The sequence below is a fragment of the Coregonus lavaretus genome (assembly GCF_964263955.1).
Source record: "Coregonus lavaretus genome assembly, chromosome: 19".
Lineage (NCBI taxonomy): Eukaryota > Metazoa > Chordata > Actinopteri > Salmoniformes > Salmonidae > Coregonus > Coregonus lavaretus.
Window position 1 is genome coordinate 13,197,385 of NC_140006.1, and position 13,178 is coordinate 13,210,562.

The following is a 13,178-nucleotide window of genomic DNA, read 5'->3' on the forward strand; positions in this document are numbered from 1 at the left end:
GCCTTGGGCTGGAGTTAGGACCCAGGGCTAGGTGGCAGGGGCACACTAGACATTACTAAGCTATGCGTGTGTGGCCTAGGTCACACGACATGATTCGGCAGGACTGGGAACATGGCTTAGGGCTATTGGGGTGAAAGATCAGACTCTCTGTTGGATGCCCAAGGAGGGGTCCTAGTTGAGACTGTATTCACTAGGATGAAGAATCATCACTTGTTTCAGACAACATACTTACAACACCATTGTCCTAAAGCATGGGTATCAAAGTCTTTTTGCCAATGGGGACATTTCTTTAAAGGCAAACGTCAGGAGGGCTGCAGTTGGCGGGAAGAAATACTTTGTCAACTAAAGGTATTTTTTGCTTTATTTTCCTTTATTATTTTTCTTACAAATAAACCAACGATATACTTACATGCCCGCAGTATATTGCCTATGTATTCTTATGTTTTACAACTGCTAATATTTTCTAATAAGGGGTGATAGAAAGGAGGAAGTAGAAGGGTGAGGCCTGGGGAGGGAAGGGAGAACATGAGTTATGGAGCTGGGGAGGAGGAGGACTAAGGAAGAAGATTTAGGGTGTGAGAGAGTGATTGGGAAACAGTCACTCCTTCATAGGATGGCAGTAATGTTATTAGCTCCTTTGGTTGATAACAGCCTGTATGTCTCTGCCCAGACAGACAGACAAACACCAGAGCATTATCTCCTCTCCTCTCCATACAGTTTGGTAAGAAAGGACACTTTGTTTACAGCGCAGGCGACATTACTGAACGCATGCACGCACACAAAACCACAATGTTACACTCACTCATCTTGGTGAAAGAGACTGGATAAGTGAAGCATAACTGTATAAACATGGTCTAGGGTTTATGGACTCAGTCTGAAGACTGGAATGCGCTCTATTCTCTCTAGAAAAACACACAAACACACTCATACCATGTCCCTGTGGTGGGACTCCTGTGAGTTACTAGAAGGTTTGTGCATCTCTTGCAGAGAGGTGAGAGAGCGGATATGAGCAGGGGACCACTTATTCTAACTAATTTCGATGATTAGGACGAATGCAATGCTCTCCCTCTCTCTACCTCCATCCCTCCCTATCTCTCGCTCTCTCTCTCTACCTCTGGGACGGTGATCAATCACAGGCGTAAACCCATCTGGTACTGACGGTATTATGGCAACCAACAGTACAGTTCTTGTAAAATAGCCACAGGTGTGGAGAGAATATAGCTCCTACAGAATCTAATATATTATTATCTCCCAAACCATGGTTAAGATGAAAAATACAGGATTTTGAACTCCATAACTCTAATCAGGAAAAATCCAGGTAAACCTAACCTTTCAGCCAGTTTTTAGTTGGATAGAGGAATTACTGTAAAATGGCTGAAAGCTATAATCTGGGAGGTCTTGCCCTGACTCCTGTCCCATGGTGACAAGATACACCCCAGCCACAGTCGTAACAGGGCATCGTGTTCCACGGTCATAAAATATGTTCTTGTTCACTTTATTGAACAATAAATAAGTTTTAAGCAGCTATCCCGCTGGCATACACTAAATTCTATCCACTGCTTTGTTCATTCTCTCTCTCGGAAGAAGGGAGGGGTCAAGCGGAGGCAGTAATCACTGTAACGAATGACCGTGCTCAAGGATTTAGAGTTGTTAGACTGTGGTCTGCGCACGGAGCCAGTAGGGTAACGGGACCAGAAAAGGATAGAAGTCTGTACCATCAAATTGGAGCAATGACCAAGGACATTTTGATTCATTTTCTATAACTTTTTGGGCTATTTTACCTGTTTTTGTCTCACTGAGATATAAAATCTATTTCAACTTTAAACCTAGCAGAGCACACATGCAAACAATTACCAGACAAGGATCAACATCAAAACATCATGTGAAAGTGGGAAGAGAATTAATGAGGAGAGTTTGGACAAGATGACCATGACATTAATTGGAATAATTCTCTTCAGTTGTTTTCTGTAACCACTACTGCCCCTCTATATAAATTGGAGAAGTCATTTTCAAACATTTTATTCTTAACTAGGAGAGTAGGCCTACCAAAGCAAACTGTTACTCAAGGTATCTTTAGAGAAGCATTTTTCCATCTTGCAGGTAAGAAAAGCGTTTTACTGACATTCACCTGCTCATGTCTCGTTACATTGAACTCTTAGCTGCAATTGGGGGGATATTTTAGGCTATCTGATTCTTCAAATTCAGGGCTATTGGAAAATGTTTAGTTTTTAAATGATAGCCTAAAGTTTTCATGTTTCAGAGCAGCCAAGGACTCCTGAGACATCGGGATTGATTATGACAAAGACCTTATTCATCTGTTTCCCGCTGGTTCTACTGGCGGGACACCTCCTCGTGGTTATCGGACAAGCCAATGAGCCCAACCAACCGTCGGTTTCCCATGACGTGCTGCCAGAAGTCCTGCTGTCCGCCACACAGAAACCAGTAGTCTCTGGTAGAGAGAGTCTGGTGAGGTTCAACGGCAATGTCTCCGCTCCTCGGCACATGCGCCCTTTACCTCCAATGTGCTCGGGACCTACCGAGATCAGAGACACATTTAAGTACATCAACACTGTAGTATCGTGTCTCGTGTTCATCGTCGGTATTATCGGGAACTTCACGCTCCTCAGAATCATCTACAATAACAAGTGCATGCGCAATGGCCCCAATATTCTCATCGCCAGCCTGGCGCTGGGAGACCTGCTGCACATTGTGATCGATATTCCCATCAATGTGTACAAGGTGAGAACAATCAAGCACACACCAACATAAGATACACACACGCATGCACCATGCGCACACATCCACACGCACACACAGTCTGGTCAAGTGAGAAATAGGCTGTAGTGTAATATTGGGCCAAAGATATTTTCTCTGTCCACATACATCTTACCCGGTCGTACAATAGCAATACAAATTGAATGATGTAACTTATCCAACTACTTTGAGGACGTATAGTATTCCACGTCTTTATCTGAGACCGGGTTGCTTGTTGCGCTATAACAACAAAGGAGAATTATGACAGGGAGAATTGACGTTGGTGGTTAGGGGAACTAAACGACAAAGGTTAGGTGAATTTACGTAGCAGGTTAGGTGAATTGGGTTTAGTTTAGAATAAGGGTTAGGGGAAGAGTTAGCTAAAATGCTACAGTTGTCCCCGATGCGACTCGAACATGCAACCTTTGGATTGCTAGACTGTCGCGGATTACGCTCACCCATCCTCCCAACTTTCGTTTCTGTATCATACACTGAGTATACAAAACATTAAGGACACCTGCTCTTTCCATGACATAGACTGACCAGGTCAATCCAGGTGAAAGCTATGATCCTTTAATGATGTCACTTGTTAAATTCACTCAGTGTAGATGAAGGGGAGGAGACAGGTTAAAGGATTTTTAAGCCTTGAGACAATTGAGAGATGGATTGTGTATGTGTGCCTTTCAGAAGGTGAATGGGCAAGACAAAATATTTAAGTGCCTTTGAAAGAGGTATGGTAGTAGGTGCCAGGCACAACGGTTTGTGTCAAGAACTGCAACGCTGCTGGGTTTTCACACTCAACAGTGTCCCGTGTGTATCAAGAATGGTCCACCACCCAAAGGTGGCTATGTCGCTGTATCACAGTAGCTAGGTCGCTGTATCACAGTAGCTAGGTCGCTGTATCACAGTAGCTTGGTCGCTGTATCACAGTAGCTAGGTCGCTGTATCACAGTAGCTAGGTCGCTGTATCACAGTAGCTAGGTCGCTGTATCACAGTAGCTTGGTCGCTGTATCACAGTAGCTAGGTCGCTGTATCACAGTAGCTAGGTCGCTGTATCACAGTAGCTTGGTCGCTGTATCACAGTAGCTAGGTCGCTGTATCACAGTAGCTAGGTCGCTGTATCACAGTAGCTAGGTCGCTGTATCACAGTAGCTTGGTCGCTGTATCACAGTAGCTAGGTCGCTGTATCACAGTAGCTAGGTCGCTGTATCACAGTAGCTAGGTATCTGTATCTCAGTACCTATACTACATGGCCAAAGGTGTGTGGACACCTGTTCGTTGAACATCTAATTCCAAAGTTATGGGCATTAATATGGAGTTGGTCCACCCTTTGCTGCTGTAATAGCCTCCACTCTTCTGGGAAGGCTTTCCACTAGATGTTGGAACATTGCTACGGGGACTTGCTTCCATTCAGCCACAAGAGCATTAGTGAGGTCGGACACTGATGTTGGGGGATTAGGCCTGGCTCGCAGTCGGCTTTCCAATTCATCCCAAAGGTGTTTCTTGGGGTTGAGGTCAGGGCTCTCTGCAGGCCAGTCAAGTTCTTCCACACCGATCTCGACAAACCATTTCTGTATGGACCTCGCTTTGTGCACGGGGGCATTGTCATGCTGAAACAGGGAAGGGCCTTCCCCAAACTGTTGCCACAAAGTTGGAAGCACAGAATCATCTAGAATGTCATTGCATGCTGTAGCGTTAAGATTTCCCTTCACTGGAACTAATGGGCCTAGCCAGAACCATGAAAAACAGCCCCAGACCATTATTCCTCCTCCACCAAACTTTACAGTTGGCACTATGCATTGGGGCAGGTAGCGTTCTCATGGCATCTGCCAAACCCAGATTCGTCCGTCGGACTGCCAGATAGTGAAGCGTGATTCATCACTCCAGAGAACACGTTTATACTGCTCCAGAGTCCAATGGCGGCGAGCTTTACACCACTCCAGCCGACGCTTGGCATTGTGCATGGTGATCTTAGGCTTGTGTGCGGCTGCTCGGCCATGGAAACCCATTTCATGAAACTCCTGACGACGCTGCTTCCAGAGGCAGTTTGGAACTCGGTAGTGAGTGTTGCAACCGAGGACAGGCTAATTTTACGTGCTACACGCTTCAGCACTCGGCGGCCCCGTTCTGTGAGCTTGTGTGGCCTACCACTTCGCGGCTGAGCTGTTGTTGCTCCTAGACGTTTCCACTTCACAATAACAGCACTTACAGTTGACCGGGGCAGCTCTAGCAGGGCAGAAATTTGATGAACTGACTTGTTGGAAAGGTGGCATCCTATGACCGTGGCACGTTGAAAGTCACTGAGCTCTTCAGTACGGGCCATTCTACTTCCAATGTTTCCTATAGAGATTGCATGGCTGTGTGTTCTAGGATAATGTTTGTCTGTAATAAAGCCCCTTTCGTGGGGAAAAACTCATTCTGATTGGCTGGGCCTGGCTCCCTAGTGGGTGGCCCTCCCAGGCCCACCCATGGCTGCACCCCTGCCCAGTCATGTGAAATCCATAGATTAGGGCTTAATGAATTTATTTAAATGAACTGATTTCCTTATATCAACTGTAACTCAGCAAAACCTTTGAAATTGTTGCGTTTACATTTTTGTTCAGTATATGTATATTTGGCTATGGTTGGTAGGTGTGTGTGTGTATGTGTGCGTGTGAGCGAGCGAGCGAGAGACGCATTCCATGTCATTTCAGCAAGCCATGACACCCACCATCTCAGATTGTTCTGAAATCGTTTCTGTAGTTAGAAACAGATAAGATGAGCATTCCTGAAACATTATTTTGTTGAAATATAATTTGATCTCTGAGATATTAAGCTAATTGATTGCACCCAAATTGGCCAATTTAATTTATGGGATTCATATAATATTCAATAAATATAGTATCTAACATCCGATTCGGACACAACTAACAATGAGTAAGACATGAGGAATGCAAAGAAATTGTCAAAAGCCACCCACGGACCCCCAACACCCAACGTATGAAGCGTGAAAATGCTTATATAGGTACCATTGACTTGCATTGGATTTGTGCCACAAATGATAAAAAGTTCACATTTGAAACAGTGAACAACAAAACCAAAGCATGGATTACTGTCATACCTTGTCCATAGACTGCTTAAAGGGTAGGAAACCAATATGTAATTTTGTAAATTGGGTGAACTATCCCTTAAACATTGAGGGGGAGGGGGGATTTAAAAAAAACACACAAACAAACAACGACATCACACTTGCCCAGACCCACCTGCTCCCCCCCCCCCATCTCCAGACCCACCTGCTCACCCCCCCCATCTCCAGACCCCGCACTACTCTCTGCTCACCCCCCCCCCCCATCTCCAGACCCACCTGCTCACCCCCCCCATCTCCAGACCCACCTGCTCACCCCCCCCCATCTCCAGACCCACCTGCTCACCCCCCCCATCTCCAGACCCACCTGCTCACCCCCCCCATCTCCAGACCCCGCACTACTCTCTGCTCACCCCCCCCCATCTCCAGACCCACCTGCTCACCCCCCCCATCTCCAGACCCACCTGCTCACCCCCCCCATCTCCAGACCCACCTGCTCACCCCCCCCATCTCCAGACCCACCTGCTCACCCCCCCCATCTCCAGACCCCGCACTACTCTCTGCTCACCCCCCCCCCATCTCCAGACCCACCTGCTCACCCCCCCCATCTCCAGACCCACCTGCTCACCCCCCCCATCTCCAGACCCACCTGCTCACCCCCCCCATCTCCAGACCCACCTGCTCACCCCCCCCATCTCCAGACCCACCTGCTCACCCCCCCCCCCCATCTCCAGACCCACCTGCTCACCCCCCCCATCTCCAGACCCACCTGCTCACCCCCCCCATCTCCAGACCCACCTGCTCACCCCCCCCCCCCATCTCCAGACCCCGCACTACTCTCTGCCACCTGGCCTCAAACTGCAACATTTAGAAAGAAACTGCACTCAAACTGCACCGACGGAGAGAAACATAATGGTGCAGATCACGCACTGATTTTTTTTATCCACAACAAGTCCGTTTGGTGGAAACACACCACTGGTGGATTTTGGAATATTCGCATGAAAATCTGTCGCTAATTGGATAGAAACCTTGCTACTGACTAATTTCTCTGAACAGGGGGGAAAAAAACATCACCCCTGGATGACTTTCAAGTGGTAGACCATTCTTAGTACACACGGGAAACTGTTGAGCGTGAAAAGCACAAACCGGTGCGCCTGGCACCTACTACCATACCCCGTTCAAAGGCACTTAAATATTTTGTCTTGCCCATTCACCCTCTGAATGGCACACAACATCATTGAAAATCATTGAAAATCGCTTGAAAATCATTCTTCAACCTGTCTCCTTCCTTCCTTTCATCTACACTGATTGAAGTGGATTTAACAAGTGACATCAATACGTTTTGAGAATGACACAAATACACATTTTCACAAAGTCTGCTGCCTCAGTTTTGATGATGGCAATTTGCATATACTCCAGATTGTCATGAAGAGTGATCAGATGAATTGCAATTAATTGCAAAGTCCCTCTTTGCCATGAAAATGAAGTTAATCCCAAAAAAACATTTCCACTGCATTTCAGCCCTGCCACAAAAGGACCAGCTGCCATCATGTCAGTGATTCTCTCGTTAACACAGGTGAGAGTGTTGACGAGGACAAGGCTGGAGATCACTCTGTCATGCTGATTAAGTTAGAATAACATAATGGAAGCTTTAAAAGGAGGGTGGTGCTTGAAATCATTGTTCTTCCTCTGTTAACCATGGTTACCTGCAAGGAAACACGTGCCGTCATCATTGCTTTGCACAAAAAGGGCTTCACAGGCAAGGATATTGCTGCTAGTAAGATTGCACCTAAATCAACCATTTATCGGATCATCAAGAACTTCAAGGAGAGAGGTTCAATTGTTGTGAAGAAGGTGTCAGGGCGCCCAAGAAAGTCCAGCAAGCACCAGGACCGTCTCCTAAAGTTGATTCAGCTGCGGGATCGGGGTACCACCAGTGCAGAGCTTGCTCAGGAATGGCAGCAGGCAGGTGTGAGTGCATCTGCACGCACAGTGAGGTGAAGACTTTTGGAGGATGGCCTGGTGTCAAGAAGGGCAGCAAAGAAGCCACTTCTCTCCAGGAAAAACATCAGGGATAGACTGATATTCTGCAAAAGGTACAGGGATTGGACTGCTGAGGACTGGGGTAAAGTCATTTTCTGGGGCATCCGGAAAACACCTTGTCCGGAGAAGACAAGGTGAGCGCTACCATCAGTCCTGTGTCATGCCAACAGTAAAGCATCCTGAGACCATTCATGTGTGGGGTTGCTTCTCAGCCAAGGGAGTGGGCTCACTCACATTTTTGCCTAAGAACACAGCCATGAATAAAGAATGGTACCAACACATCCTCCGAGAGCAACTTCTCCCAACCATCCAATAACAGTTTGGTGACGACTAATGCCTTTTCCAGCATGATGGAGCACCTTGCCATAAGGCAAAAGTGATAACTAAGTGGCTCGGGGAACAAAACATCGATATATCCATGGCCAGGAAACTCCCCAGACCTTAATCCCATTGAGAACTTGTGGTCGATCCTCAAGAGGCGGGTGGACAAACAAAAACCCACACATTCTGACAAACTCCAAGCATTGATTATGCAAGAATGGGCTGCCATCAGTCAGGATGTGGCCCAGAAGTTAATTGACAGCATGCAGGGTGGATTGCAGAGGTCTTGAAAAAGAAGGGTCAACACTGCAAATATTGACTCATTGCATAAACTTAATGTAATTGTCAATAAAAGCCTTTGACACTTATGGAATGCTTGTAATTATACGTCAGTATACCATAGTAACATCTGACAAAAATATCTCATAACACTGAAGCAGCGAACTTTGTGAAGACCAATACTTGTGTCATTCTCAAAACTTTTGACCACGACTGTATGTCATGGAAAGAGCAGGTTTTCTTAATGTTTTGTATACTCGTTGTTGGTGTGGGATGTGGGGATCCGTGGGTGACTTTGGATTTCTCATGTCTTACTCATTGTAAAAAATAAAAATAATAATGGTTCAAATCGGATGTTAAGTATTATATTTATTGAATATTATATTAATCTAAAATAAAATGGCCAATTTGGGTGCAATCAATTAGCTTAATTGCTCAGAGATCAAATTATATTTCAACAAATTAATGTTGCAGGAATGCTAATCTTATATGTTTCTAACAACATAAACAATTTCAGAACAATCTGAGATGGTGGGTGTCGAAATCCTCTTTCTTGTGCTTTTTGAGGTGGAACGATCCGAGAGCGAGTGTTACAGATATTTGGGTAATGGGAGGCCAAACTTTAAATTATTAAATGCATACCAGAATAATCTATCTGTGTGCTGTGGAGATACGGCCACCAGATATGATTCCAATACAGTAGGGTGGGATTGCCCCTCAATGCTGATCTAGGGTCAGTTTGGTATTAACCTCCACATGTGATTCCAATAGGCCTCATAAGCAGGCATTATAAATAACCCAAAACCCCAAACTGGTTCGACAGGGTTCTGACTGGTGAAAGCAACTAAACTTTCATTAGTTACAGTTGAAGTCGGAAGTTTACATACACTTAGGTTGGAGTCATTGAAACTCGTTTTTCAACCACTCCACAAATTTCTTGTTAACAAACCATAGTTTTGGCAAGTCGGTTAGGACATCTACTTTGTGCATGACACAAGTAATTTTTCCAACAATTGTTTTACAGACAGATTATTTCACTTATAATTCACTGTATCACAATTCCAGTGGGTCAGAAGTTTACATACACTAAGTTGACGGTGCCTTTAAACAGCTTGGAAAATTCTGATAGGCTAATTGACATCATTTGAGTCAATTGGAGTTGTACCTGTGGATGCATTTCAAGGCCTACCTTCAAACTCAGTGCCTCTTTGCTTGACATCATGGGGAAATCAAAAGAAATCAGCCAAGACCTCAGAAAAAAATGGTAGACCTCCACAAGTCTGGTTCATCCTTGGGAGCAATTTCCAAATGCCTGAAGGTTCCACGTTCATCTGTACAAACAATAGTACACAACTATAAACACCATGGGATCACACAGCCGTCATACCACTCAGGAAGGAAACGCGTTCTGTCTCCTAGAGATGAACGTACTTAGGTGCGAAAAGTGCACATTTTTACTAGGATTAAATGTCAGGAATTGTGAAAAACTGAGTTTAAATGTATTTGGCTAAGGTGTATGTAAACTTCCAACTTCAACTATATATCATGAAGTAAATTCATAGCGTGAAATGCATAGTGCGAAATTCAATGTTGTGCTTTATTTTATGGTCCGCTAGACTATTTACTAAATATTTACATAGAAATGACATGGTAATCATTAAATACCATTTGGTTAATATAATTACATTACAGATCATTAGGAATAACCCTGATCTCTCTATCCCCGTCTCTCCCCTAGCTCCTAGCCGAGGATTGGCCGTTTGGTGTAGGTCTGTGTAAACTAGTGCCGTTTGTCCAGAAAGCTTCAGTGGGTATTACTGTGCTGAGCCTGTGTGCTCTGAGCATTGACAGGTATTTTAACGCACACACACACACACACTTGTATTTATTGACTACACAGAGAAAGTTGCCCTAATGTTCCTCCCCCTCCACTCCTACCCCAGGTACCGGGCAGTAGCGTCGTGGAACCGTATAAAGGGGATCGGTGTTCCGAAGTGGACGGCTATAGAGATCGCACTCATCTGGCTGCTGTCCATCCTGCTGGCTGTGCCCGAGGCTATAGCCTTCGACATGATTGCCATGGACTACAAGGGAGAACACCTCCGCATCTGTCTGCTACACCCGATGCAGAAATCAGACTTCATGAGTGTACATAGACACACACATGAATACACACACATACAGTACGCACACAAGAAAGAACTGCACACATGCACATTGAACGCACACATGCACACAAACAACAGTAGGCTATAGGGAGTGTCCCTGGCTGGGGTCTGGTGTGGGAAAGCTGCAGTTGTGTGTTGACTCGCACCTTGTGCTCACTCTGATCAAAATAAATCATATGACTTTTGAGGCCCCTGTTTGTCTGGATAAGGTGGTTTGAGTGTGTTTATGTGTGTTGTCACAAGTGCATGTGCATCTCAGAGAGACCAATAGATGATAGGTTGAACTTGTGTAGTCGTCCCAAATAAGTTTTAGATGAAGTGATAGTTGATGTGTTCCCAGAAGTGAACTCATAGACCCTTTTGGTCTGCTTGAGGTTACTCCTCACGCTTCTTCACTTCCATCATACTTCAGCATTAGGGTTTGGCTCCCAACTAACTTCCAAGGCTATAGAACGAGTCAGAGTCAGATTTCCTCTACAGTCCATGTCTCTTTCTAATGGGTATTTTGCATTGTGAACCGCAATAGACTTAAACAGAGTATCCATTTATCCGGTGTGCCCTGTATTTATTGGTGTTTTCATTGTGTTCTTCCAGTTCTATAAGTCAGCTAAGGACTGGTGGCTGTTCAGTGTGTATTTCTGCCTCCCTCTGGTCGTAACCGCCATCTTCTACACCCTGATGACTTGTGAGATGCTGAGGAAGAAGAACGGAGTTCAGATCACCCTGAGTGACCATCTCAAACAGGTAACCTCCCTCTTCACCCTTTATTTTCAGCCTAAATCATTTAGAATGTATCTTTACTTATGAAGGGCACTGTAGCCAGAGAGTGTGATTAATTGATTAGTTGGCTGATTGATTGATCCCTCTCTCTGTCTGTGTGTGTAGAGGCGCGAGGTGGCTAAGACAGTGTTCTGCCTGGTGCTGGTGTTTGCTCTATGCTGGCTGCCTCTCCATCTCAGCCGCATCCTCAAGCTCACTATCTATGACGAGAAGGACCCCAACCGCTGTGAACTGCTCAGGTGAGGAATATCTTTGTGCCCCACCCCCGCTACACTGACCTTAATATTGTAAATAGGAGGTTAAAAAGGATGTTGTGTGTGTTTCTCCAGTTTCTTCCTGGTTCTAGACTACATAGGGATCAACATGGCATCTGTTAACTCCTGCATCAACCCCATCGCTCTCTACATGGTCAGCAAGCGTTTCAAGAGCTGCTTCAGGGTAGGACACACACACAGCATCTTTACAGCGTGCTAAATAGGGTTAACCCTAATGGGCTTATATGTATGTACAATAACTAATTAATTCTCTCTCTCTCTCCCTCTCTCTCTAGTCATGCCTGTGTTGCTGGTGTCTGCCAGCGGAGATGTTGATGGATGAGAAGCAGTCCTGTATGAAGCTCAAAGTCACAGACCGGGCCTCCGACCAGAGCAACTCACGTGCTACTAACAAGTACACTTCAGCATGAGAAGTACTCAATGAAGTACCGTATGATGAGCTCTAAAGGACTAACTGAAGATCAGTTATATAACCTGATCCTGACTTAAACCATTATGAGACGGCCATAAGATGTGTCCTAAGATGTACCCTTATTAAGTTGATGTAGTTTTAAACCACTAGGATAAAATCAGTGCCCTAAAGGACTGATCCGGCGAAGTCTCCTCTGACTGGAGTACTCAAGTGTTCTTAAACCCACAAGTGCACTTTGAGTGTTGCTTATGAAAGTTAATGGTCTAGGACAGGGGTCGGCAACAGGCGGCCAGTTGGCCAAAAACCGGCCCGCAAGTAAAATAAATTGGGCCCCTCAACGTTTTTGGTCAGAATAAACTGTTAAATCGCCAGAACTTCAGCTAGAAATGAGTTGAATTTATGAAAATCTGTTAATTTAGGAAATCTGTTCCCAAGTATTCCCACAAATAAAAAAAGAGACGTGATCGTGTCTCAATGTAATCAAGGTATGAAATGATTGTTTTTTATTCCAAATCTCTTTTTGGGCTTAGTTGTGGTCAGTTTGCAGTGTACAAATTATTATAATTATGTTCCGGCCCCCCAACCATCCGCTCCGACAAAAATCGTCCCGTGGCTGAATCTAGTTGCCTACACCTGGTCTAGGATGTGTAGCTGGAAGAGTGTTGATGGAGAAGTGGATCATTTGGGGAAAGATGAGTGGGGAGATAGAGGTTCAACGCATACAATCGGATATTAGTATTATTGATGATGAATGACACAACATAGGGTGGTTATATTGTAGAGAAATGACACTGCCGGGTGTGGCTGCTCCTGGTTATAACATCTATATGAATGTTCATAAGATACATGACATAAGGCAAATCCAAAGGGGCTGTAGCAGAGGCGTCATAGTGAAAATGACTGAGTTGAGCCATAGGGAACATTATATGAACATTGCAAGAAGGTTGTTAATTGTACTGTATAATATATGGGCTGCTTTTCTAACATATCCCATATACCACTCTGAATTCAAGGACTTAAGATTGAATTCATTTTCATAGATTTGCTGAATTGCTTTTACACTGTTTGATACTGATATTTG

The 13,178-nt window shown here is 44.9% G+C and overlaps 1 protein-coding gene across 1 annotated transcript; it reads left to right on the forward strand.

Annotated features, from left to right (window-relative positions):
• The first annotated feature begins 1,643 nt into the window (after positions 1 to 1,643).
• Positions 1,644 to 12,584, forward strand: LOC311147022 (endothelin receptor type B-like). Its single transcript, XM_084183630.1, has 8 exons — positions 1,644 to 2,100; positions 2,261 to 2,739; positions 10,201 to 10,313; positions 10,406 to 10,610; positions 11,225 to 11,374; positions 11,516 to 11,649; positions 11,740 to 11,848; positions 11,961 to 12,584. Exons 2-8 carry the CDS (start codon positions 2,296 to 2,298, stop codon positions 12,093 to 12,095), a joined length of 1,290 nt encoding a protein of 429 aa, XP_084039756.1. The 5' UTR covers positions 1,644 to 2,100; positions 2,261 to 2,295; the 3' UTR covers positions 12,096 to 12,584.
• The last annotated feature ends 594 nt before the right edge of the window (positions 12,585 to 13,178 follow it).